The following is a 25,853-nucleotide window of genomic DNA, read 5'->3' as shown; positions in this document are numbered from 1 at the left end:
AATAAACATGTATAATAAATACATATTATTTTACATTCTATATGCATCAAAAATATTTGGAAGAATACACAAGAAATAGTATTGTTTGTTGTTGTTTGTTGTTTCTGAGGATTAGAATAAAAGGTTAGGAGAAGACAAGCATGCTTTCATTTTTTACTATGTATCTTTCTGTACTTTATATTTTTTGTAATAAATATGAATTTTTTATTATAAAAATTTAAACAAAAAATAAGTAAAGTCCAACATAGAACTGAAAGCTGCAAGCAAAGGAAGGGGAAGAAGAGGTCATGGAAATCGGACAGAATGGTGTTTGAGCTGAGTCTCCAAAGAGAAGGAAGAAGGCTTAGCCAGTGATCCACATATGCACGGACCCAATACAAAAAGGACGTGGCATGTTTAAGACACCTTAGGTACAGCTGGAGTATAATGTACATGGTGGATAAGTTTGGGAGGTAAGACTGGGAGGACAGGACAATGGCAGTGAACCAAGGAGTTAGGACCTTTCATTAAAAAATGAGATTTCCTCAAAGTATTTTAAGCAGAATAGTGACTTGATCGAGCCAGAATGTTGCACAGGTCCATATGAGGAATGAATTAGAGACCATAGAAGATTGGCAAGCCATGAAGATTCTATTCAAATAGTCCAGATAGCCATGATAGTGGCCTGAACGTAGATGGTGGAAATACAGATGAAGAGAGAGAAGATGAATTCAACATTCAAGAGATTTTTAGAGGGTAGAATAGACAGAACTTGATAATTAATTGGATGTTATGATGGTAGGGTGAAAGATAAGGTAAAAGAGTGAGTCAACATGATTTCAAAATATGGTACTTCATCGCATTATATGAAATATAGAATTAGAAGTAAATTTGATTGTGGATGAGGAGAGGGAGAAAGATAAGTTCAGTTTGGGTAACACGGAGTTTGAGGCGTAAGTGGAACATTCAGGTGGAGGGAAGCAGATGTAGGACTCTGAGAAAGGTGGGAACATGAAATATGGAAATAAAAATCATTAGTATGTAAGTAATAGTGGAGGACAACACAGAGAGTTATAAGAAGGGATTGGGTGATGGTGTAAAATGCCTCCAATAGGTCAGGGCTTTCTTCTTTGTTCAGAGACAGAGAAATTTTTGCTTTTATTCCTGGGAATCACTTGACAATCCAACTGCTGGCCATAAAGGGGAGACTCCTTGCCAAGAATGAAGTTAGAGATCCCGAGTAGCAATGAGCACACGTTAAAGTGAGAAAGAGATGAGTGGATTCTTCCTGACTGGCTTGGTCCTGAAGGAAGCTGGGTTTGTTTGTTGCTGTTGGGAATTGAGACTGGACTTCTTTGAGGGGCTTTGAGGACACCTTTTTGGCCTTCCTCCCCCTAATGGGGCCACTGGGTGTGATCTTGACTCTTACTGGGGGTGATCAGATGACAGACCAGGCTACCTTATAGCATCAAGAGGTAACTAACATTTGAAACCTGACCCCTACTCAGGCAAAAATAATTCAACCATCCTTTAAATATAAATAGCTAAAAGCCAATCACATACTTAAAGTTTAAACATAATGCTGGTGCCTAAATTCAAGTACTCCATTTTAATCAGTTTCCTCAAACTGATTTATATCTAAGGCTCATAGGCTTCAACTACTTTAGTGGACTGTCTAGTGACCAAAGAAAGAAAATCATATTACACAGTGGTATTTCCTTTGTGGGAGGAAGCAGAAGTGGGTGAAGGGACATGGGCCCCAGATAAAAGGAACTGACTCAGGAATCTCTTTACAAGGCAGAGGTCCAATAAATTTAAATACAGATGGAGTCTGAAATCTTTGAATTTTCATTATGTTTAATTTTTTCTGTGTGTTTATATATTTGTGATATCAATAAAAATACTCAATTGTTTTTGGATAGTAACTCTATTTGCATTATTCATTACTGTGAAGTGGCTTAGCATTTACCTTTGGAAAGAGCATTATAATCCCTTTCAAAGTTAAAAATTTCAGTCATTCGTATGTTAAATAATAGAAATGACCAAATGGGTTTAGAATAAGACTAAACTATATCTTGTACTGTTATATGGTACCTATGAAGCTGTGACACTGTCATTGCCATGGAAATTTATATTCTATCATAGTTGTTATGATCTCACCTAACAGGATGAGAAGAAGCTATGTATTTCTAGCATCTATCCAGGAGGAAGATGGTAACATATATCCTCTTATTATAGGAAGTCATATTTATTTTATTTTCTCTGAAATAAAATTCTCGTTTTGTCTAGGATCCTTTCTTTTTCTCAAATTGTGATCATACATAGTGTCTGGCATGTATTAGGCCCTCAAATACGTATTTTTTTGTTTGTACTGTATTTTAGCATCACTATTTTATGGTGAATCGTCAGAAATACATGTATGTGCTCTGGAATCAATCCAGCTTTTCACAGGCAAGCAGAGAACTGAGGCAAATTATTCAAATGTTTGATGCAATGAACCAGATGATTGCAGTTTTAAACTAATTATTTCAACTCACTTCTTCATTTTAGTTAGGGAGTCTAAATTTCTGTTTTAAATGCACAGCTTTACCTTCTTGGAAAGTTGCCATTTTGAGTGATTTTAAATCTTGAGTTCCCATTTCACTTCCATACACCATTTCGATCTAAGGAAGTTAGACTTTAATACTGTTTCCACAGTTACAAGCTTCGTTAATCATGGCCCTGGGAACTGAATTCTCAAGTGTGTACACAACCCCCTTGACTCTCAGTTCCCAGCGTAGACCATTGGCTCCAAATCCTGCCCGTGGGAATCAAGGGCTGTGCCTGCCTGCTCACCCTGCCTGACAGACACTGCTGGTGAGCCAGAAGTCAATGGTTCCTCATCAGTGTTTGCAAGAACCAAGGAACCCATCTCTGCAAAGAAACTCCAATCTCTTGGCAATTTCCACAGCCTTAGAGAGCTGAAAGTAAGCTGTTGCATAAAAGGAAACCTCTGTTTCTCAGAGCCACCAGGTGGATTTAGTTTTTCTAATCTCTTGGATTTTCCATAAAGCATGTTCCCATAAAACATAAATCATGCTTAAAAGTATAATGTTTTTCTCATTACTGCATTGCCATATCCTACTCATCCTTCAGGGTTGAGCTCAAGTCTTAGTTTCTGCATTAAAATATGTTTTTATATATTGGAAACATTTTTAGACTATAGAAGAGTACAGAGGATAATATAGCAAACTATTGTGAACCATTAGATGACTTTTATTTAATAAAAAAATTATTACTGATGGTGTTAATGTAACTTTTCTACCTACTCCCAGCATAATTCTCCTTTTCCCCTCCCAGGAGCAAGTTGTACCTTATAGTTGGGGTGTTGGGTAGAATTTTCAATAGTTCTTCCCTTTTGTGGATCTCAATTTTTGGCCCGAGTCCAGTTCCAGCTGCCTAACATAACCAAGCTCTATGGCCCCTGCCCCTATGCAAGTATTAAAAGATCCTAAGGTACAATAGCAGTCTAGAGCTTTAGCTCGGTCTACCATTTTGACTGGGAACCATTACACCTCTTTTGACCTCCCCAACTCCTTCTGATTCCTGTAGCAATAAGTATTTGGTCCAGTTTCCAATCACTTATTTTGTACCAACTTTATGTATAGAGGATTTATTATTTCTTAACAAAACTATAAATTCTTGGAACAGTATTATTCTTCTTCTACAGCAAACTGGGAGAAGGTCCTCTGAGAGTTCTTACACTATAGTAGATTACACTTGTAAGCCAATCTCTTTATCATAGAAGTGTGTACATAGAAGTGTGCCTCACTTTATAGAACAAATGATATTGCAGCCATCCAACAGTTACTGATAACCTACTATGGTCAAGTTAGCTAATTAAGCATTATAAAATAAGAAATGCATATAAAGGTTTGGTTTCCCCACCTTGTAAAGTATCTATTTCAAGTGATTATGGTGCATTTTTGAAAATACATAGTTAACTAGTTTATGTTGTAAATGTAATAATAGCACCCATGGCTTAAATTAAGGATGTAGTGTTAATTGTATAACTTGATTTATATTTTAGGAATTTTAAAATATTTACTTGTCCTTTTCCAAAACAACCTGAAAATTAAGAGTGTTTGCCCAAGCAATGGAATAAGAATTGTTTACCTTAGATTTAATCATCAGTTCCATTGACTTCTTTACCAGAGTTTGAAAATGCATCATTGCAGCTCATTCTTTTGCCTTGCACTGGCAGCAAATCACTATATAGACAAACTGCCAAGTCTGGTGTTACGGAACTTACACAGCATCTTCCTCTCTGTGACTGTGTGTGAACACAAATTAAAGATGTCCTCTGGCTTGGATTACTGAAATATACTTGGCTGCATATTACATTCTGTCATCTGGACTTAAAGGAAAATAAACCAACACGCATTTCAGTGAATTGATCATTCATATGATTCTTGATTATAACTAGACAAATTGCATTATTATGCAATATACCATCTTCTTAAGTAAGACCATTTAAAATTTCACATAAAATGTCCCTATAATTTTTTTTATCTCCATTAAAAATGCAATAAAGCACCATGAGTGTGAATTTCTCAAAGTCACAGGAATTGTTGTGGTCAGTCGTCCATCAGGAACTGAATGTCCAAAATCAAAGATTTACTATAATTTGAATTTTTTATTTTCCAGACACTGCAAATGGATGTAAATAGGCTGAACATAACCTTGCTTCGGATATTCCGCCAAGGAGTGGCCGCGGCTTTAGGACTCTTACCCCAGCAAGTGCACATCAATCGCCTCATTGTAAGATGCCCGCATTTCTCATTCCCAGAGTACAAGCTTTGATCTTTATTGCAGGGCTCAAGAATAATGAACAATAATAAAGAACACCCATGCTATAGCTTTATGGTCCATGAGCCAAATCTGGCATAACACCTGTTTTTGTAAAGAAAGTTTTATTTTAACAAACCATACCTATCTGTTTACATACTGTCTAAGGCTTCTTTCACACTACAGTGGCGGAGTTGAGTAGTTGCAACAGATTGTCTGTCTAAATTAAAAGCTAAAATATTTGCTATCTGGCCCATTACAGAAAAAGTTTGTCAACCTTCTCGTAGTTCAAGACTAGCTATCCTGGTAGGTATGAATAGAAGGGCCCAAAATACTTGTCTCACCAACCGGCTACTACTCCCAAAATATTCTCCCTAAGACGGAAACCTTCTGTATCAGGTAAGGCACTGTCTCCAGACAGCATCTATTAAAATCCCTTCAAGTATATCAGGATGAGGGACTTCCCTGGTGGCGCAGTGGTTAAGAATTTGCCTGCCAGTGCAGGGGACACGGGCTCAATCCTTTGTCCAGGAAGATCCCCACGTGCCGCGGAGCAACTAAGAACGTGCGTCACAGCTACTGAGCCTGCACTCTAGAGCCCGCGAGCCACAACTACTGAAGCCTGCGTGCCTAGAGCCCGTGCTCCGCGACAAGAGAAGCCACCGCAATGAGAAGCCCACGCACCGCAACGAAGAGTAGCCCCCGCTCGCCGCAACTAGAGAAAGCCCGCACACAGCAATGAAGACCCAACGCAGCCAAAAGTAAATAAATAAATAACTTTTTAAGAAAACATATATCAAGATGAAGAATGGTGAACACATAGGCAGAGGATTTTGAATAAAGAATAAAGAAGAACCATGCTTAAGGACAGCAGTCCAAGTACAATGCAAGAATAGCCTTGAAAAAGTCGAGAGAAAACTTGGATGGGTATGAAGGAAGCCCAAAGGACCTTTTGTATAAGGCTCACTTTAGACCGATCTATCACCCACATCCTTTCTTTCCCCCTTCTCCTCAGTGTTTAGGGACCTTGATATCATTCAACTACATATTCCCATCTGCACTTGAAGGTGGGTGTGAGCAAAGACAAAGAAAGGCAAATTCAAATCTTACGACTTTCTCTTTGTAAAAAGCTAATTATCCGAGGTTCCTGTGAAAAAGGACTTTAGAATCATTTTACAGTTTTAAAATTGTTCTTAATTTCCCCTGCATTAGAAACTTAAGCAAGGATTTCTTGTTCTCCTTGCCTTCAATCCTTATGTTCCTGCTTGAGTTCAGTTTTATACTGCATCAACACCTGCATTTCCCGCTATGGAGAAGAATTTGCTTTTATTTTGGTTTAGAATTTTTGTTTCTTTTCATTTTTTTTCTGTGTGGAGGGTGAATTGTTTTCGTCCCCATAATAACTTTTGTTCTGTGAGTCAACTATTTTCTGGGACTAAATAAGCTTTAAAAAAAACAAAGTGTTTAACTCAATAGCACAGAAGAAGAAATACAGCATTTCCCATTATCATGAAAGAGTGAAATAGGTTATTTATATCCAGAGTGTACCTTGCTCAAGTGAGAAGTGAGGTATTATAGATGTCTTAGATCTAGATCTAGATTTTATATATATACTCAGATATCTTAGATATACTTTTACGTATATAGATTTAAAGAGCGTAATAGCTCTTTGAGAGGATAAAAGAGGGATTTGCCACACCCAGAGAGGGATATGCATATCCTCAGAGAATGTTAGTAGCATTTATGCATGTCTATTTCTAAGAGTAGTTCTTATAATAGTTTAAGTTATGATGATACCTGAGGCAGCAGAGTACGGTGATTAAGAGCTTTAGTGCTTTGGAGACAGACACAGAATTCTACTCCATTTCCAGCTTGGCCATGTCCCAGCTCTATGACCTAAGGCAAGCTACTTAATGTTCCTTCATTTACAAAATGAAATAACTTAATACCTCTGTCCTGGAGATAACAGATTTAAGGCACATGGGAGCATGACAAGCCCAAAACAAGTGCTCTCTTCCTACTATTGTTGTTATTAGGTCATAAACTATTTAAATTATTATAAACATGTTTCACATCAGTATTATGCAATATTTACTCATTGTCTGTTGTTCACTGCAAACATGGAAACATTTTTCCTGGATGACTAGTAGTACTCCATTTTATACGTGGCTGAACTTCTGATAAATTGCATTAAAAGAAAACTTTCTAAAAAAAAAAAGAAAGAAAATTTTCTAGCAGGAGAGAACTCCATGTATCAAAAAGAAGAGACTAACAACAATTTTCTTCTATAAGTGCTTTGTATAAGTTGTCAAAGAGAATCTATCAAAGGCAGTGTCATTTTTGTGTAGTGTTTGTTTTTTATGGGTTTGTGGCATATCAGCCATTTAAGGTAAGAAATCCTCTCTCTCTGTTTCAGGTAATGAGGTCATACTAATAGGAAAGTAACATGATATCATTGCATAACATTGTTTCTACCAAACAATAGATCTTAAAAGTGTGACATATTTAAGGTGAAGAACAGGATCAAGGAAGCAACTTCAAAGACAGCATCACCTTCCTTAGTCTAGCCTTCACATTAATACAAGTTATAAAAAAAAAATACATGGGGTGGTGATGTCTAATAATTGTACTGTTAAATCAGGTTTTACTTAATTCATTTGATTTTTAAATGCTTCTTTAAACACAATTACTCAGGAAACATCTGAACAATATATCTCAAAAATTACAATACCGAATGGAAAATAAATCAGCATCGAATGAAATATAAAATTACAAAGCTAGAGGTGTCAACTAATTGAAAGAAGGCCATTTGAAGATTTTGGGCTTTGGGCTGCTAATATTAAGTGTACCAGGAATACCTAATAAAGGTGATCTCCAAGATGTCTTTTAGGATTCTAAAGCTCTGATTTTCTTTAATGTTTCTAGAAGAAAGGCAAAAATATTTCCCAAAGTTGTTTAAAATGTCTATTAACATATACAAATAATCTGCTTTTACTAGGGAAAGAAGAACAGTGTTGAACTATTTGTGTCTCCCATAAACCGAAAAGCAGGAATTTCTGATGCTCTGCCATCTGAAGAAGTGCTGCGTTCACTTAATATCAATGTTTTGCATCAAAGTTTATCCCAGTTTGGAATTACAGAAGTCTCCCCTGAGGTAGGCTGTTTCATGGAATATTTCATTTAAAAATTTGCACAGTTAGCATGACATGACCCAATTCTAGGAGGCTTTGAGATGAAAGCTGTTTATCGTGTGTTATTTGATAATATAAAAATCTCCCTAAGGGTCAAAATTCTCTGATTTCACATTGTATATGTTTCTTCCTTAAGGAAGTTCATTTTCATATGAAAGCTTCACTTTTTGACACTTTCTTCTCCAATCTTTATGGCCTTATAATTTATTTTGACTTATCCAACGAATTGTCCAGGGTAAAAGCCACTTAGGTATATTTGTCAATTGATTGCTTTTACTGAATTTTACTGAATTTGGGGTGTCCCCCAAAACACCCTCAAATCTTTCCTTCTCAGCAGGTTTACTCCTCATTGCCTTCATTGTCAAAATGGTCCCTTTTTTCCACTACCTTGGGATTAATTTGAAATGTGATTTTTCTTTTGCTGAGGAACCCAGTCTTAAGAACTATGAATATCTCCTTCATAGTGCTTTCTAAATTCGGCACTTTTCAGATTTCCCCCACCACTCCAATACTCTCATTCCCGAATAAATCCAGCCTCTTTTTTACTTCACCTACTCCGTCCCACTCCAAACTTGCTAGAATGAGCATCACCCCAAAGATATGTAATTAAATTCACAGAATCAAAGAATTAGACCTTGAGGGAACACATGTGAACATTTTAAAGACACAGAAAGTCAGGCCCGTAGAAATTAAGTGATTTCATCAAGGTGACAAAGCAAATGAGGTATAAAGCAATATTTAAAATCTAGACACCTTATTCCTAGTCTATTTCCCTTTGCAGTAAAACACACTGCCTCTCATTACAGCAAATGCCACAGGTATGGTATAAAAAGCTTTGGTACAAGATTGAGCTTGAATCCCAAAGCCAGCACTTAAAATGTGTGAGACCTTGGGTGATTTAATACCTGTGAGATTAAGTCTGTCTTTACATAGTATCAGCCACTCTGAGCCTCAGTTTCTTCGTATCCTAAATGAGTATAGAAAAAGAAAGGAAGGAAGGAAGGAAAAAAGTAAGGGAGGGATGGAAGAAGGGAGGAAGAAAGGAAGGAAGGAAGGAAAAAAAGAAGGAAGGGAGGAAGGAAAAGAAAGGAAAAGGAAAGGAAAAATGGGTAGAGTCCTTATCTTATAAACTTGAAATATGAATAAAATTTTTAAATTTAAAAAAAATACATGGAAATCTTCACAAAGAGTAGGCACTGAACAAATGTAATTTGACTGCAGAATGAAAATGTATTTCATCATTGAACCACGACTGTAATAACAACCTCCAACTGGTCTTCCTGCATTTAGTGTTGCTTCCCTCCCTGCTCTCTCTGCTGCCAACCCCAGCTCACACATGCACGTGCACATGCACAGGTGCACACATGCACACAGTGTTTTCTTTCTTGCCACCAGAGTACTCTTTCTAAAAGCAAATCTGGCCATGCCCTCCTAATGTCATGACTCTTCTTTGGCTTCCTAAATCCTGCAGAATCAAGTCTGGATTTCTTAATATGGTATATGGTTCTTTGTGTGCTGAGTTTATCATTGTTGAACAGCACTCTCTTAGTTTATGCTTCAGCCATTCCAAACTTAATAGGCACCAGGACACCCCACACCATTTCTTCCCCCCATGCCTGTGTGTGTGTTGGTCCATCTGTGCACCTTTCATGTTTCAAGATCAGTCTACTGTATAGTGAAGCCTTCCCTCGTACCTCCACAGATGTGGGTGCTGGCTTTGTGTTCTCATTGAGCTAAGTACAAAAACCCCTTACCCCATGTTGGCCTTCATGTCCATCTCTGCACTGTCGTTCCTTGAGAGCATTTCATTTCATTTTATCTGTGTCTTCAGTGCCTTCGTTCAGGGCCTGGCATACAATAGGCGTAGAAATAGCCAAGCGCTGGGCTAGGTGGTGTCCAAAGTCAGAAAAATAAATGAATAAGCAAACAAACACAAAAACAAATAAAATAAGATTTTTGCTTTCAATGAGTTCTAAAAAGGCAACAAGAGACAAGCAGATAAGGAAAACACAGGGCTATGATAACATAACCGCACTGTGCCGTGGGAGTTTTGAGAAAGAAGAGGTCACTTCATGCTTCAGAGAGACCAGGAGAAAGGTCAACATGAGCTTAAACACCCTGACCCCTCCCCAGCACTCCCTGCATGTGACTCTGAAGGGGCTCCCTTTTGTACATCAAACCAAACTCCATGCCCATAGTTCAAGCCCCTCACAGACTGACTTGCACACATCTTGCTCTGGACAATTCTTCTTTAAAATTTAAAAAGACCATTAGATTAATTTATTCTGCTTCCCATAAGCTTTCAGTGAATAATATAAGCATTTCGTCCTGTTGCTTTATTCTGAGTTTAAATGCCATTCTGAAGGCTTTAGGAATATGGCAACTTAGTGAGTCATCCAGATTTACGGACCAAGAGAAGCTCACCATACCAAAAAATTAATTAAACTCAAGTATTTGGGGGTCCTCCAACACACCTCAGCCTGGCGAAGACAAGGAGCTTAGCCTGAATGCCTGTCACAGAGCTATTAGCCCTCAATAGACCATAGGTCTGTATTGCACTTGAATAATGAAAGTGTATTTGATGATCAAGATATGATATTTTCTTATAAAATTATGGGAATCTAAAAATCTAGGAAATCTAGAATCTAGAAACTATTGTATTACAGGAGACTGGGAAGTATTTTAATTGGATATAAGGAGCATTTCATCAGGGACTGGTGTATTGTTTGAGCGTTTTGTTCTGGCACTTCTGGAATGGGCCCAGCGGTACCCTCTGATCGGAAGCTCTAACTGCAGACAGGAGAGAGCCGTCTGCAGTGTGCACAGGCCCTCAGACGGGGCTTCAGACACATACAGTCCAAGAGGCTCTGCAAAAGCATTTGTTGATAGTTGTTTAAGCTGATAGGTATTCTGTGAGTTTCCCCACTTCTTTATTCATCATTTGTGGTAAATGTGTAATAACTGCTTATGCCTCGACCCAGTCTTTCACATTTCTATCCCCAAATTATAGCTCTGTTATGGTAACATGTTTATTACCAGAACAAAAAAAGGAATATTGGTATTTTGGATTTTCATCCTTTACATGGATTACAGAACATGGTGAATGCTGTCTCGAAGCATCTCTTCCTACACTTTTATTAATTACTTTCAGGGAAGGGTGTGTTTTTTGTTGTTGCCATTTCTTTATTTGCTTGATTTTATTTAAATCAGAAACGACTCTTGGGAAACAAAGACAATTACCAAATAGAGATTTCCTTTCGCTTATTCATCTATTTTTATTTCAAATTTAAGTTTCTTGAGAGACAAAGACATTATTTCTTTTATATATTTATATATGGTACCTAGAACATTGGAGGACCTCAAATACTATTTTATAATAAGATGCTCCTAAAAATTAAAAACCAGACTTCCTCTTGCCTAATAAGTTAAATCTCAGGGAAATAGAATTAAATGCATTGTTTTAGTTTCTATTTTTAGATGTTTTTACAAAATTCAGTGTCTATTGAAGCAGTACATTCTGCAATGATAGTGAAAAAAAATGATTTAGGATTTTGTTGTTGTTCAGTTGCAAATTACCACAGTTTCACAGGTCTTATGTTTCAAAGGAGGAAGTTACCTTCTTTAAATAACAGGACAATGTACTGACTGATACTTTCATGGCATGTTTACAAAGAGAAAAAAAATCATACCAAATAAATATAAATCATAATCCACGAGTTTAGTGATTGTTCCTTTAAACATTAGCCAGCAGTCTAAAGAATTATATAGTCCTAGCCATGCAGTGCCGAGGAGGAATACAATCAATGCTAATTAACATGGGTCAGATCTCTCAGACCGAATTGTTTACCTTGTGCATGATACAGTGGAAGTTTGGCATTTATCTAACAAAACCATATTGTTGTAGGATACAACTCACTTATCTGCCTAAATCAATTAATTAACCAGCTAATTTATAACATTTCCACTTTATTCTTATTCTGTGTGCTCCATCTCTCTAAAGAGATGTAGCTCTGAAAGTCTCTGTATCATCTCTCCCAGCATTTGGGGTCAGAATTGGTTTTAAAAAAAGAAAAGAAAAGAAAACTATAGTACATCAAATTATTAAACAGGATATAGAGAAGCCATTGCTATCGGTACCGGAAACTGCCCAAATTTTATACAATCAAACAAAACAAAACCCAGCAGCTTCTTTCACTGCCACAAAGTTAAAGGGAAAGTGATATTGTTGTGACATAAGACGTTAAGATGATACAGTGCATTGGTTTTGACCCAGCCATAGAGCCTCTGAATTATTGAACCCTCAGTCCCCTGTCAAAATGTAAAAGGCATCACATTAACCTTATACAAAGGTTAGATTGGAGAGTCTTGTGAATTACAATCTTATGACTTGTGGGATCTTAAGTACAAACTTTTCCATTTATTACCCTGCCCTTATCAAGGTTTTTAGATCTCTGTACAAATATAGTAGTGCTCAGCAGGACTAGCATGACTCAGAAGGAAATCTATTTACCAAGAAAGTGCAGTGGCTAAGTTCTAGGAGTTCAAAACATGTGTCTTTCTAACTGGGGGCGGGGGATGGAGGGGTGGGAGGTTAATTCCTCCATCATTACTGCTTTGGTTAAAAGAGAAAACAAAATAGATTTGTCTTAAGCAGAAAGGAACATGTTGGTATTCCAGGAGGTGTGGAACTATAGTAGGAAAAAAAAGAAATGAACCAAATCAGGTTAGGAACACAAAATCGCTTTCCACCCACCTAACCACTCCTTTTTTAATTCAAATTTTACATGAACTAAAGCTCAGATCCTCACACTTAAATTTGACAAGTTTATGCTGCCTACTTGAAGGCTTAAGTGGTTTGCTTTTATAGCAAGCAATAGATGCTATTTATTTGCCTGCAAAAAAACTCATTTCCATATTTATACTTGATTTCTACAAGAGTTTTCTATTAGTTTCCAGCTATGTGTACAGAGGCATTGGAATAAAATATGATCTGGCTAAGGTCAATGAGTAAAAGACAAGTTGTCACTTGAACCCAAGATTTCCTTTTCAAGACATATTGGTTTCTACTCATTTCATCAAGCAAGTATTTTCAGACTCTCCATCAACTTACCATTTATGTATTTTAAAAACATGCATAAATCATTTCTTGCATCTATAAATGTGTCTATGTCTTAAAGAAGGCAAGATATTACAGTGAGCATATCTATATTTTACAAGCAAAGGAAATGGAAACTCAACTACTTCAAGCAGTAGAGGTCTTTCTCACATAGTTATTGTAACCACAATTGAACTCAAAGATCCTTTCCATTCTGTTTTGTTCAACTCCCCACCAAGACTCGCTTGAGTTTCAGGATTAAAGTTTTCATAAAATATTTTTCAAGGCAAATATTTCTTTTTGTCTAGTTTACAAATGTGGAATGCATTTTTTTTTTAAGTCTTGAAAAATAATTAACAATGATTTCCAAGTTCAGACACCTACAAGAACAGGTTTTGCTGAAGGCTTTTTTTTTTTTTTTTTTTTTTTTTGAGACAACTACTATTTATTTCTCATGACTCTGTAGGTTGACTAGGATCAGCTGGGTGGTTCTTCTTTTCCACATAGTATAGGCTGAAGTCATCCCTGGGGTTACATTAAGCTGGGAATTCATCTGATGCTGGAATGCACAAGATGACCTCTCATTCTCCAGGGCCACTCTCCATGTGGCCTTTCATCATTCACTATCATGCTTCTCAAGGCTTTCTTAATCATTAGAGACATCGCAACCAAAAGGGGAAAAAGCAGACTCCAACAAAATGTAATTTTAGATGAGTGGGAGCATTTGACTTGATTTAGCCTTTATATTCTTTTCCTAATTGTGGACCATTTGGTTTCAAGGTCAATTTTCTTTAACCATAAATCTATAAATTTCACTGAATTATTAAATTTTACTGCATTATTATAAGATGTGATTTTAGTAGATGTGCTTTTTTAAAAAGAATGGGTAAAATAAAACTAAACCACTCATTCACATGTTATTCATGCTTTTTCTCTACCCTTCCACCCCTCAAATAGTAAGCTAAGTAAATAAACAAAGAAAGAAATAAATTAAAGTAAAACTATTTTCCCTTTTAGTGCCAAATAATTCTGGACATTCTGGTGTTCCCTGTTGCTTTAAATAAAATATAAAATCCTAACAATTTATGTGGTTAAAGTGGTACATTAATCAGATTTTGACAAAATAGACTGCATTTTTAAAAAAAGATTTCATAAAAGAAAAAAAAAAAAAAACACGAAAGAAGGCAATGATGCCGACATCGTTGCTCTGTTTATTGATGCATCATGAGATTTTGTTTGCACCTGTTTCACTTCTGTTTAAAAGCTGAGAGCAGTATTACAGCACATAAAGCAGGGTGTTGATGTTATGGGAGGAGCCTGAAAGCAGATTAAGGAGAGCTTCATAAACAATTTCCTCAGCACAGAAAAGAACAGAACTCTCTCACCTGTGAACCAGGTAGTTTCCAAGAGAGACCTTGAGGGACACTCACAAAGCCTAGGGCCCGATATGCCATGTCGGGCATGCTTCCTCCTGTACAGGAGATAAAATAGCGTCTTAATGTATAAGAACGGCAATCCAATGTCTTAGATCAGATTGAGAAGCAGCTCTGGCAGCGGGGGATGTAGGTGTGTTCTACTACACTGAATGGAATCAAGCTAAAAATAGGTTTAGTGTCTGATAAGAACGCCAGTCTCCTCAAGCTCTCATTTAACATCGGACTTTCTGTTTTGCTTTCAAAGAAAAATGTTTTACAAGGGCAGCATGAAGCGGACAAAATCTGGAGCAAAGAAGGATTTTATGCTGTTGTCATTTTTCTCAGCATATTTGTTATTATAGTAACGTGTTTGATGGTAAGTTTGCTTCTTTATATATTTTAGCCTTTACTGAGCCCACTGCTTAATATTATTGGATATATTGCCATTCAAAAGAATGTTGAAAAGACTGAGAACAGAAGCAAGACTATGACCCTGTTAGGTTGGGAATATTTCACATCTGACAGCAGAGTGATAGCTAAAGGAAAACCTACGGAATTATGGATTCTGACTTGCTGAATAAGACTGTAATTGCACTGAGGCTTTTCGTGACTTGATCAACCCTGAGAACGAAGTTTTAGAAAGTGATTTACCGAGGTCACTGAAATCCTCAAAGTCATTTAAGTCTCATGGGTACACTTTGGACTTGCTTTATTTCTTCTTTTATATTATCTTTATGCAACTTGGGAAAAATTTTAAAAAGAAATATGTCTTGGGGCAAGCTTACTTCTTAATGAGTAAAAATAAGGTTTTCTTATTTTTAAAGGGCCTTGAAAGTAATATATGAAATTCCAGGCATGAAAAGGAGACAATTATAGGCTAAAGGGCTAAACAATCCATAATCAACTAATTTTTTAGGTGAATGAATAATGTAAAGGTATGAAAGTATACACTGCAAATAGCTCTGTAAATTACAAATTATAGATATGAAGACTTTAAAAGTATATTTCATATTAAAAACATAGAACCCCAAATAAACCTAAACACACTAGACTAGGCAGTGCTCTTTGGTACTGAATGAGTTAACAGTTACCTTTCCAATAGAATGATAAGATTTTCCTATTCTTTTGAAAATTCTGTGATATAACTTAAAATATTTAAAGTTTACAGATGGGTTTTAATATCTTTTCTTCCTGTGTGCTATGTTCTTTTTAATTTTGCACATTTTTTAAAATATTCCTTCCTTAGTTTTTAAAAGCCCCCCCCCAAAAGACATCATGCTAATTATTCTTCCCGCAACCAACAGTGTTGCTAAGTGTCTTAACGGATTTTGTTTATTTCTGCTCCTCCTCCTGGAAGAGGTTTATGTTAGAAAGATTAGGGCCCCGTTTGGAAAACAGAGGCTGAGTGGGTCTCAACTTGAAGGATATAAAACAATTAAGGCCTTGAATAGGGTGAAGATGGGCATATTTCCTAGAATCTAAAATACAGAAAGTAGCAAGCTCCCATTCACCCTAAAGTTTCTATCATCATGAATTTAGAGGCATCTCCTATGGGCCAGGCACTAAGAGAGAAGATTTCTAAAAATTGTGACAATATCGACAAAAGAATAATTTAAGAATTGAGTAAGAAAACGGAGTTTTATATCTTAAATAGTGGAGATTAAGGGTAAAGAATTTTAATGAAAGTTGGAGGTTTTATGGAAATTTTGGCAGAGACCTCTGCGCATTTTTTAGGTAGAGAGGGTGTGGTTCCTTGTTACGGTTAATTGTGTTTTGAAATATGTGGTTCTTCTTTTTTAAATAAAGGAAACCTCAAGTGTTGTCCTCCCTCTCATAAGTCACAATTAGGGTATTTTTCTGCTTGGAACGTTGGAAGGAAGGGGAGGCTAGAAAGGGATACAGAGTGATAAAAATGGAGATTATTCAGGGAGTAAATACGTAACAATTCAGAAGAGCAAAGGCAAGGAGGAAAGTGGGCAAGCAGATTCCCAAGCAGCTGGTGAGTCCTAGAGGGCTGAGAGAGGCAGAGCAGAGGTTGCCATTCTCTTGTTAGATATGCTCCAGATTCTGCATCTCCAACTCAGGGAGCGCCCCTGTATCCACCGTGACTGGATGAACTCCTGCCTGACATACTGATCGCAAGTAGTAATAGGACTTTTAGTAGCCACACCCTCACCTACCCGGGGCCAGGGAACAACTAACTCTTCCTTTTCCAGTGTCTGCAAAACATCCATGTAAAATTCAAAAATCTAAATAAGGCTGCTCCAAAGTTACTAGAACAAACTGAGAAAGGAATGTTTCAGAAGTGTGTAGGTGATTGCTCCCTACTGGGCTGGTAGGTAGATTCATCCATTCATTCAATCCAGGAATTCCTGCAGAGGGCTCTCTGTGAGCCTGTTGTTGGCCCTGTGGACAAAGGAAGGAACAAGACAGGTGAGGTCCCTGTGTTCCTGAGTCCTATAGTCCAGAGGGGCACCCAGACAATCATTACGTTAACATTTTGAAAAATCAAGTAGTGACCGTATTCTGTGATTCCAAGTATATGACATTCTGGCAGAGGCAAAACTATAGAGACAGTAAAAAGGTCAGTGGTTGCCAGAAGCTGTGGGATGAATAGCTGGACCTTTAGGGCAGTGAGCCTATTCTGTATGATACTGTAATGGTGCGTGCATGACATTAGGGATTTGTCAAAACCCACAGAATGTACAACACTGAGAGTGAGCCCTGATCTACATTCTAGACTTCATTAATGATAGCATATCAGTGTAGGCTCAATAGTAACAGGTATGCCACGCGAATGCAAGATGTTAATAACAGGGAAAGCTGCTGAGGGAGCTATGGGAGAGGGGGTATATGAGAACTCTGTGCTCTCTGCTCAGTTTTTCTGTAAACATAAAACTGCTTTTAAAAAATAAAGTTTATTAATTTTGTAGAAACTCAAAAGCTTAAGGGCTGTGAAGAGATGATAGTGAGCCGGAGCAATAGGTAGTGAAGCAATCAGAGACACCTGAGACATACGAACATGTAGGGAAGGGGCTCCCTGGCAGAGGATATGGCAGGTGGGGCAGCTGGGCCTCTCTGGTTTCCAGGAGAAGGGTGTAAGCTGAGTGTTTTAGGCAGAGCTTTGATGTGATCTGATTTGTGTATTTTAAAAGATTGTGGTCTCTGTTGGTGGCGAGTGGTTGGGGACAGAGCTTGGGGTGAAGTGTGGGAGCAGGAGGGCCTTTCTGGCAGCTATTGTATTAGCCTGATGAGAAATATGATGGCGGCCCAGAGTAGAGGGTGATGGTGTAGATGGAGAGAAGTGAAGGATGGAGATTTATTTGCAGGTGGAACTCACAGGACTTGCTGTGTACTGATTCTCTGGGAGGAAGAAAGAGAAAAAATGAAGGATGACTCCTACATTATTTGACTGACTACTTGGATGGGTGGTGCTTCCATTTCCTGGGAGAGGAATGCATTGGAGATGGGGAGTAGTGAGAGAGAAGAAACACATTTTGATTTGTATTCCAACAGTTCTTGAATAAATGAAAGTAGTAGAATGATATATTTCAAACACTCTCTTACTTTTTAATGTGAAAGGGTCACTTTAAAAATAACAGGGGAACCAGTAGTACAGAAAGGAATTAATATTGATAGAAAAATAAATACTACCTGATAGACAGGATTAAGGTGAAGTTGTATTTAACTGATACAGCTTAACCACTGACAAGTAAACAGTTCACATTTAGGGACTAGTCAAATGTGATTCTCTAAAATAAGCTTATCTTTGTACTTGTTCAAATGTTTTTGATACTGATCTTGATTTAAAGTAAGTTTTTCCTTGGATCTCTCAGTAATAGTTATACTATCACTTTTGTGATTTTCAAACAAGTATATTCTGGTTTCTGTTTCCCATAATTTTGTTGATTCCATGGCAAAGGAAAAGATATAACTCAGAAATTTCCCTCTGGCATTAATTATGTTTATGAAAGATCAAATGCCATTATTTGTGTCCAAGCCTTTCTCATATCATAGAAATGAAAAGCATGTGGTTTTATTATGAAATTATATAGGTAAATTGCTGTCATGGAGGATTATGTGCTCTGTAACAATAACATAAGCCTTGGCAAAATTTTTGAAATGTGGCATATTATTTACTTTCCTTAAAATTTAAGAAAAAATGTGTGTTGCCAGGCATAAAATTAGACATGCATGACATTTTCAAATGTGTGACTTATTTAGCACCTCTCAAATGTGAATGTAGAGTGGGTGGTGCAACAAATAGACAAATACAATTTTCCAAGAAAAAATGTGTGGGCAACTTCCAATCCATTCAGTCTGTTTTAGGTGGAGGAATATATTACTAAGAAGAATTAGTCCTTAAGTTGGAATAAATAATAGAAAGAACACCGTTTATCATCTACATTAGATCTTCAGTGCACTTAGAGGTTTATTAACAAGTGCACAAGTATTTATGGAATGTAGGTGGAGCTGTCTATAAACCAGATTGCTACTGAAAAGCGATTTTAGAAAACACATAAAAAAGAGCTGTTTGGGTCAATAAAAGCTCTGGCTTGTTAGACCCATAGAAGAGCCATTCATGTGTCATCCAAAGAGTTTCTCTAGTCATGGTCTTGGTAGCTGAGGCAGGAAATTCTTTACCAGACTACCTACTACAGCCCAAGCATCACAAAGAAAATGCATGTCAAAGGTGGACATAAATAGCCATACTTTTCTAATATGTTGTATATAATTCCTAGGGATTGAGGAAAATGGGACTAGATTCCTAGCTGAAACACTTTGTTTACAGAACCATTTACCAAAGTAGGCATGTCTCAAACTAATTTTCAGTTTTCTTCTGGTTAATAAAAACCATTTAGCTCAAAATACAACTCTCTCAATAATAAGAAAAATAATAATAACAATAATAATGATTATTTTCTTCCATTTACTGCCATTTACTGGTACTAAATTTACTGCCTGGTACTAAACAATGTATTTTTAAAACCACTTTATTGACATACAAAAAGCTGTACATGTTGAATGTAAACAACTCAATGAGTTTGGAGATAAGCACACATCCATAAAACCATCACCACAATCTATGTCATGAACATATATATCACCTCCAAAAGTTTCCTCCTGCCCTCTTTATTTATTATTATTATTTTGTGTTGTGATAAGAGCACTTAATGTAAGATCTATCCTCTTAGTGAACTTTTAAGTATACAATACAATATTATTAATTATAGGCCCTATGTATAAACAGTTAATGTATTTTAGTTTCCTAATTTTACTGAAGAGGAAACCAAGAATCAGAGAAGATAAGTGACTTGACCAAGAACAAGCAGTGGGTGGGTATATGTGTGTGGGTGTCTGAGGGGAGGCATTGGAATTCAAACCCAAGTCTATCTGGATTAAAAGGCTGGGCTCTTTACCGTGATCTCATGTATAAAGGAGTCACACTGTTAGTTTCTTCCAGTCCTGTCACACTATCTTGTGAACATCTATTTCAGGCCACAAAGGGGTCCAGGAATAAATGGGAATGCCTGTGTTAATCAGAGACATTCAACCCAGACAGAGGTGATAAATGTGTACCACACCATACCTGCTATTGACACCTCTCTGTTTTTGCACCTAGTATCTGGTACTGGACATCATTTTTACACATCTTTCTCTTCTGGAAGCCAGTGAACTCCCAAAAGTGAGGATTGTGTGCTATCTTTGCATCCACAATGTTGTTTCTGGAACGTAGTAGCAATTGATTCACATTTAAACTGAAAGAAATGAATGAATGAACTATTTCAGAGCTAACTATAAACTACTGCAAAGGACAAATGCTATGACTGTTAGTTGGTGACATCATTTTGAGATTTGAACATATTTTAATCCAAACAGATGTTTTGTGTGTTACCCACCTATGTGTTTTTTTATTGAAATATATTTGACATATAACACTGTGTAAATTTAAGGTGTACCACTTAATAATATTTTTAAAATGAAAATTATAAGCTGCAAAATAACTTTATAGGATTCTTTTTTTTAGCTTCCTCTCATTTCTGTGTTTCTCTGGTTCTCTTCTTCCTGCTATTATTTTTTTTCTCCTGCTATAGTTTTGACTTTTACAGATCCTTTCATTCAATATTCCATTCTCTTTCTTTTTTCAAATTACCAAATGACTCTATTGCATCCCAGGATTGAAACAAGAAGCTCTTAAAGGGAAAGTCAAAAATATTGACTTGCCATTCCTATGGCAGCTTTTAGGTTGAGTTTGGAAACAAAGTGCATTCATATAGAGAAACATGCATATGGTATATTCCAGATCTTGATCTGTGCAGAGAAAAATTTCTGACATCACTTTTCCAGAGGCTTTGGAAAAGAGGTTGGGGAGAAGGCTGTCGGGATTTAGAAGACACAGTAGAGTAGAATGGTTACAGGCATAAATCAGGAAGCCCGGATCCTAGACTTCATTTCTAACCTACCATAAATCATTCAGCCGCTCTGGGTTTAAATGTGAAGTGAAGAGATTATACCAGATTATTTTTACGGTCCCTTATACCAGTTTCTCGACAGCAGCATTGCTGACACTTTGGACTGGATAATTCTGTCAGGGGGGAAAGGGGCTGTCCTGTGTATTGTAGGGTACTTAGCATTTTCTCCAGCCTCTGCCCGCTAGATGCCAGTAGCACGCTGCACACACCCCAGTACCACAACCAAAAAAGGTCTCCAGACGTTGCCAAATGTCCCCTGAAGGGCAAAATCCCTGCCGGTTGAGAAACACTCCGTTAGAGCTTAATTCCATGACAACTGCTCTATTGCCAAGTAGCAACCTCTCCAATTCTTTCCACATTTTATCAGACAGCCCAAATCTCTCTGCTGAGTATTTAAACAGTGTCTTAGAAACACTGTATCTTCTCCAAGTTCTGCTTTTCCCTAATTAAAGATGTAGAAATCCATTTTTACACGTACTACATAGATATAGATTAAAAAATTAACCTCTAAACAGAGATAAAGTAAACAGATGACTGTAAAATATGTGGCAAAGGTTCTCCATCAAGAACATAAGCTCGCGGATGGTAAAGAAGGACTTTGGACTTGAACTAGTTTTACACTCACATCGTCATAAAAGTCGCCTGTCAGGAACTAGGGAGAAGGTCGACATTTCCTTGGCTTTCTCATTTCCATTTTTGAAATATGCTTCTCCAAAACCTGAATGTAAACAGGCAAGTGAATGTTTTATTTACATATTATAGTTAGATGTGAAAAACTTAGAATATACAATATATGCATTATCTTCTATTAAATATATTTTTGTAAAGTTACAGATATGTTTGTTTTTCTCATTCAGGAAAATAACTTGCTTACAATTAAAAAAATAAAAAGCTGTCCCACCTTAAATTCGAATTGCCTCATCTTTTAGTAATTAGGTATTTAGCTTAACACAGATGTGTCATCTGATTGATATTGTTCTAGTGTGGTTTTTGTTTGTGCAGAGTGGCGGCAAAGTGCCTTTTGAGGGTCATAGAAACTGAAAAGAAGCAATAAGTTGGAAAAAACCTCCCCATCCTTAGGCATTATGCACAGGGTAAGGGTATTCATCTTCAGTATTTTAATATGCATATCTAGTTACACCTTATATGTTCATAGAGTCCTTTTCCTTAAAGAGAGCTTTCAATGTACAAAAGATATACTCTTAGATTTGGTGCTGTTGAAACGCAGTGGTGAGAATCACATCGGCAGCCTATGTGATTTCAGAGTCAATCTTTAAGAAGGATGGTGTGGCGAAGGGCATGTAAGGGGTGGGAAGTGACCAGGCCTGCGAGGCAGAGCTGCCTTTGAGTTTGGCTCTGCCACGGCTAACTGCTGACTTTGGACCAGCAGCTAAACGTTATTTAGCTAGACTGCAATTTCTTTAATGTATAATTAGGTCAGAAGGACCTCTCGTGACCGCTCTAACTCCCATTCCCTCTGTATCCCTAACTAAAAAGTCACTTAACATACATTCACCTCTATTTTTTATTTCTCTGCCTTTCTCAAGCTTCTTTATTGTTATTACAACCTGAGATGTTGGAACTGAGACATAATTAAATTTCATTTTCATTCTGAGTTTAAATAATTCCAGAGCTCCCTTTCATATTGCAATTTCTACTTCTTCAGTTCTTCATTCTGAGTCATATTTCTCATGATTTTGAGTACAATTTTTCAAGAAGGGTAGACAGGTAATATATTTTCTGAGATGCTATGTATCTGAGAAATTCTTTCTGTTGGCTTTATTCACATGAACATCAATTTATCTGGGTATGGGGTTCATGCATCCTCGATAATGTGCGTTTTTCCTCAAGTCACAAAAATTGCTCGATTTTCTTCTCACATTTACTCTTCTTTCAATTGACACACTTTAAAAAAAAAAAACTAAGAACTTTTTTCATTCCATATCCCTAAATTCCATAAGAACAGGGTACACTCTATTTTGTTCACAACGGAATACCCTGTACCTCACACAAGGCATAAAGTAAGTGGGCACTGAAAAAAGTTTTGAATGACTTGCTTCCCTCTCATTTATTCTTGTTTATTATTTACCATGACTCTTCTCTGACATCCATATCCCGTCTTTTCTCTTGTTTTCATCTTCATTTGTTCATCCTTTGCTATAAATTCCAGGCAGTCTCTCAACTTTGCCATATCCACCACTGATTGTATTTTCTGCATTCTCAGCTCTGTTCCTTATTGCTTAAAAGAAGACTTACACCCTGCTGCTGAGTTTTCAGTTCTTTGAATTCTTTTCTTCTTAATCTCAGTCTGATACCTTCTCATCTTAGATTGTTGTGTTTTTATTTCATCCTGATTCTTTTTTTATAATCATATTTTGTCCAACAGACTGTTTTTTACCAATGTATTTTGAGAATACCGGACAAATATTTTCTAAAATTTCCCTGAAATAAATTCTCATCAGTGTTCATCCTTTAACAAGAAAATATTTATATTTCGATCTTATATATTTTCAGTAGATTTCAAATATAGAGGTGACTAGAATTTAAAGGCAATTGGAAAGAAAAAATTAGCCTCAAGACTAGTTAGAGTAAATGTGGTTGACAAGTGCCAGGACTGCCCTCTCCCCTAAAATAACAGTCATTCAGCTAATGGGCTCCAGAAATTAAACAGGGAGTCTGATTGGCCTAAAGGTTTTTTAAGATGCTGCTGTCATCAGTGCTATAATTGCAGATCACAGGTTGAGTCGCCACTTCATGTGAATAACTTATCAAATCACCTCCCTGAGAACAGACTTGAAGAAACACAAGGACATCTACTCTCTGTAGGAACTGGAGTAAAGGAGTTATTATCAAGAAAAGAGAAAAAGTACGAAATCGTTATGCGGTACATCGTAAACGTGTACAATGTTACATGTCAATTATATCTTAATAAAACTGGAAAAAATAAAATAAATTAAAAATATATAAAAATATAACAGTTCATAAGTATTTTTAAAAGAAAGGAGAGAAAGGGGGGGAAAAGGCTTATAACAAGGGAAGACTGAGGACACAGGAAGGGCAAACTTAGCTCGCCTCTCACAATTTGGTCCACTGAAGTGTCCCAGCAAAGTCAGTCTAATTCTTTTAAAAGTTTAAAAGTTTTCTGGATTGAATTAGCCATTCCAGAAAGAGTGCTGAGAATGAAGGAACATGATACTTTTGTGGTTTTTCTACATGCATTAAAAATTTAAAGGAGCAAAGGGTAAGAAAGAAAATGCTGGTTGCCCAAATTATTCTTTGACACATATCCTAAATTTAATTTTTTTCAAGTATTTACCAGATACTCAAGTTGATATATGACTAATGCAGATATTTACCAACATTAAGAAATTGTGGCTTATAGCATTACTATTCTTTAGTTAATACTTGGCAAGACTTTCTTCTTACATGTTGTACTGGATACAAATCTCTGTTTCTAAACAGGGTATATTATTCCTTCTATAAGTTTTAAAAACAGTTTTCTAAACAGGTTATTCCTTCTATAAGTTTTCCATCTCAGTCATTTTGAATAAGAGCTTACATGTGATCAAACTGACATCTGACACTTTTATAAAATTAGCCATATTTGCTTTTGAATTATATTTGAGGAGTAGATCATGTATGTATATATTTAATATGTTTGTGCTCCATAACTAGAAACAAATAGCATATCTTTTTGAGGAAAATCTTCAATACCATAAAACTGAGAAATCATCCTAGAAAGCTTTCCTTACTTGTACTATCATCAAACCTTATTTTGGTTTGTCTTCTAGGTTGGGATGGAGGAGATCATACTTTGTTGTTGAACATGAAAAATGTGACAGGAACACTTTATATCTCCTTCTATAGATTCTTTACAGATTAAAAGAAAAATTTCAGCTTTCCCTGAGACAAGATAAAGAGAAAAATCAGGAGATCCACCTATCACCCATTGCATTACAGCCAGCACAGTCTGAGGCCAAGACAGCCAACAGTTTGGTCCAGCCTGAGCAGGTTCCAAAGGTACTGAATGTGGTTGTGGACCCTGAAGGCCAATACACTCCTGAGATCAAAGCCACCACCTCTGTCTGCCCTTCTCCTTTCAAAATGAAGCCCATAGGACTTCAGGAGAGGTAAGAGCTTTTTCGGGATCCCCCTACATGTTGCTTTTTTTTTTTTTTTAACATCTTTATTGGAGTATAATTGCTTTACAATGGTGTGTTAGTTTCTGTTGTATAACAAAGTGAATCAGCTATACATATACATACATCCCCATATCACCTCCCTCTTGCGCCTCCCTCCCATCATCCCTATCCCACCCCGCTAGGTGGACACAAAGCACAGAGCTGATCTCCCTGTGTAATGCAGCTGCTTCCCACTAGCTATCTATTTTACATTTGGTAGTGTATATATGTCCATGCCATTCTCTCACTTCGTCCCAGCTTACCCTTCCCCCTGCCGTGTCCTCAAGGCCATTCTCTACATCTGTGTCTTTATTCCTCTATTGCCCTTACATTCTTCAGAACCTTTTTTTTTTTTTTAGATTCCATATATGTGTGTTAGCATAAGGTATTTGTTTTTCTCTTTCTGACTTACTTCACTCTGTATGACAGTCTCTAGGTCCATCCACCTCACTGCAAATAACTCAATTTCGTTTCTTTTTATGGCTGAGTAATATTCCATTGTATATATGTGCCACATCTTCTTTATCCATTCATCTGTTGTCGGACACTTAGATTGCTTCCATGTCCTGGCTATTGTAAATAGTGCTGCAGTGAACATTGTGGTACATGACTCTTTTTGAATTATGGTTTTCTCAAGGAATATGCCCAGTAGTGGAATTGCTGGGTCATATGGTAGTTCTATTTTTAGTTTT

At 36.8% G+C, this 25,853-nt stretch overlaps 1 protein-coding gene across 1 annotated transcript in view; it reads left to right on the top strand.

Annotated features, from left to right (window-relative positions):
* Positions 1-25,853, top strand: part of PTPRR (protein tyrosine phosphatase receptor type R) — a 380,848-nt gene that overhangs the window by 253,890 nt on the left and 101,105 nt on the right. The window contains exons 11-14 of the mRNA XM_036867331.1: positions 4,666-4,779; positions 7,805-7,960; positions 14,773-14,883; positions 24,848-25,110. Of these exons, the coding sequence (XP_036723226.1) occupies positions 4,666-4,779; positions 7,805-7,960; positions 14,773-14,883; positions 24,848-25,110 (644 nt within the window). The remainder of the gene's footprint in view (positions 1-4,665; positions 4,780-7,804; positions 7,961-14,772; positions 14,884-24,847; positions 25,111-25,853) is intronic.

Source organism: Balaenoptera musculus, chromosome 10, assembly GCF_009873245.2.
Source record: "Balaenoptera musculus isolate JJ_BM4_2016_0621 chromosome 10, mBalMus1.pri.v3, whole genome shotgun sequence".
NCBI classification, from domain to species: domain Eukaryota; kingdom Metazoa; phylum Chordata; class Mammalia; order Artiodactyla; family Balaenopteridae; genus Balaenoptera; species Balaenoptera musculus.
This window is presented reverse-complemented; position numbering and strand designations above follow the sequence as displayed.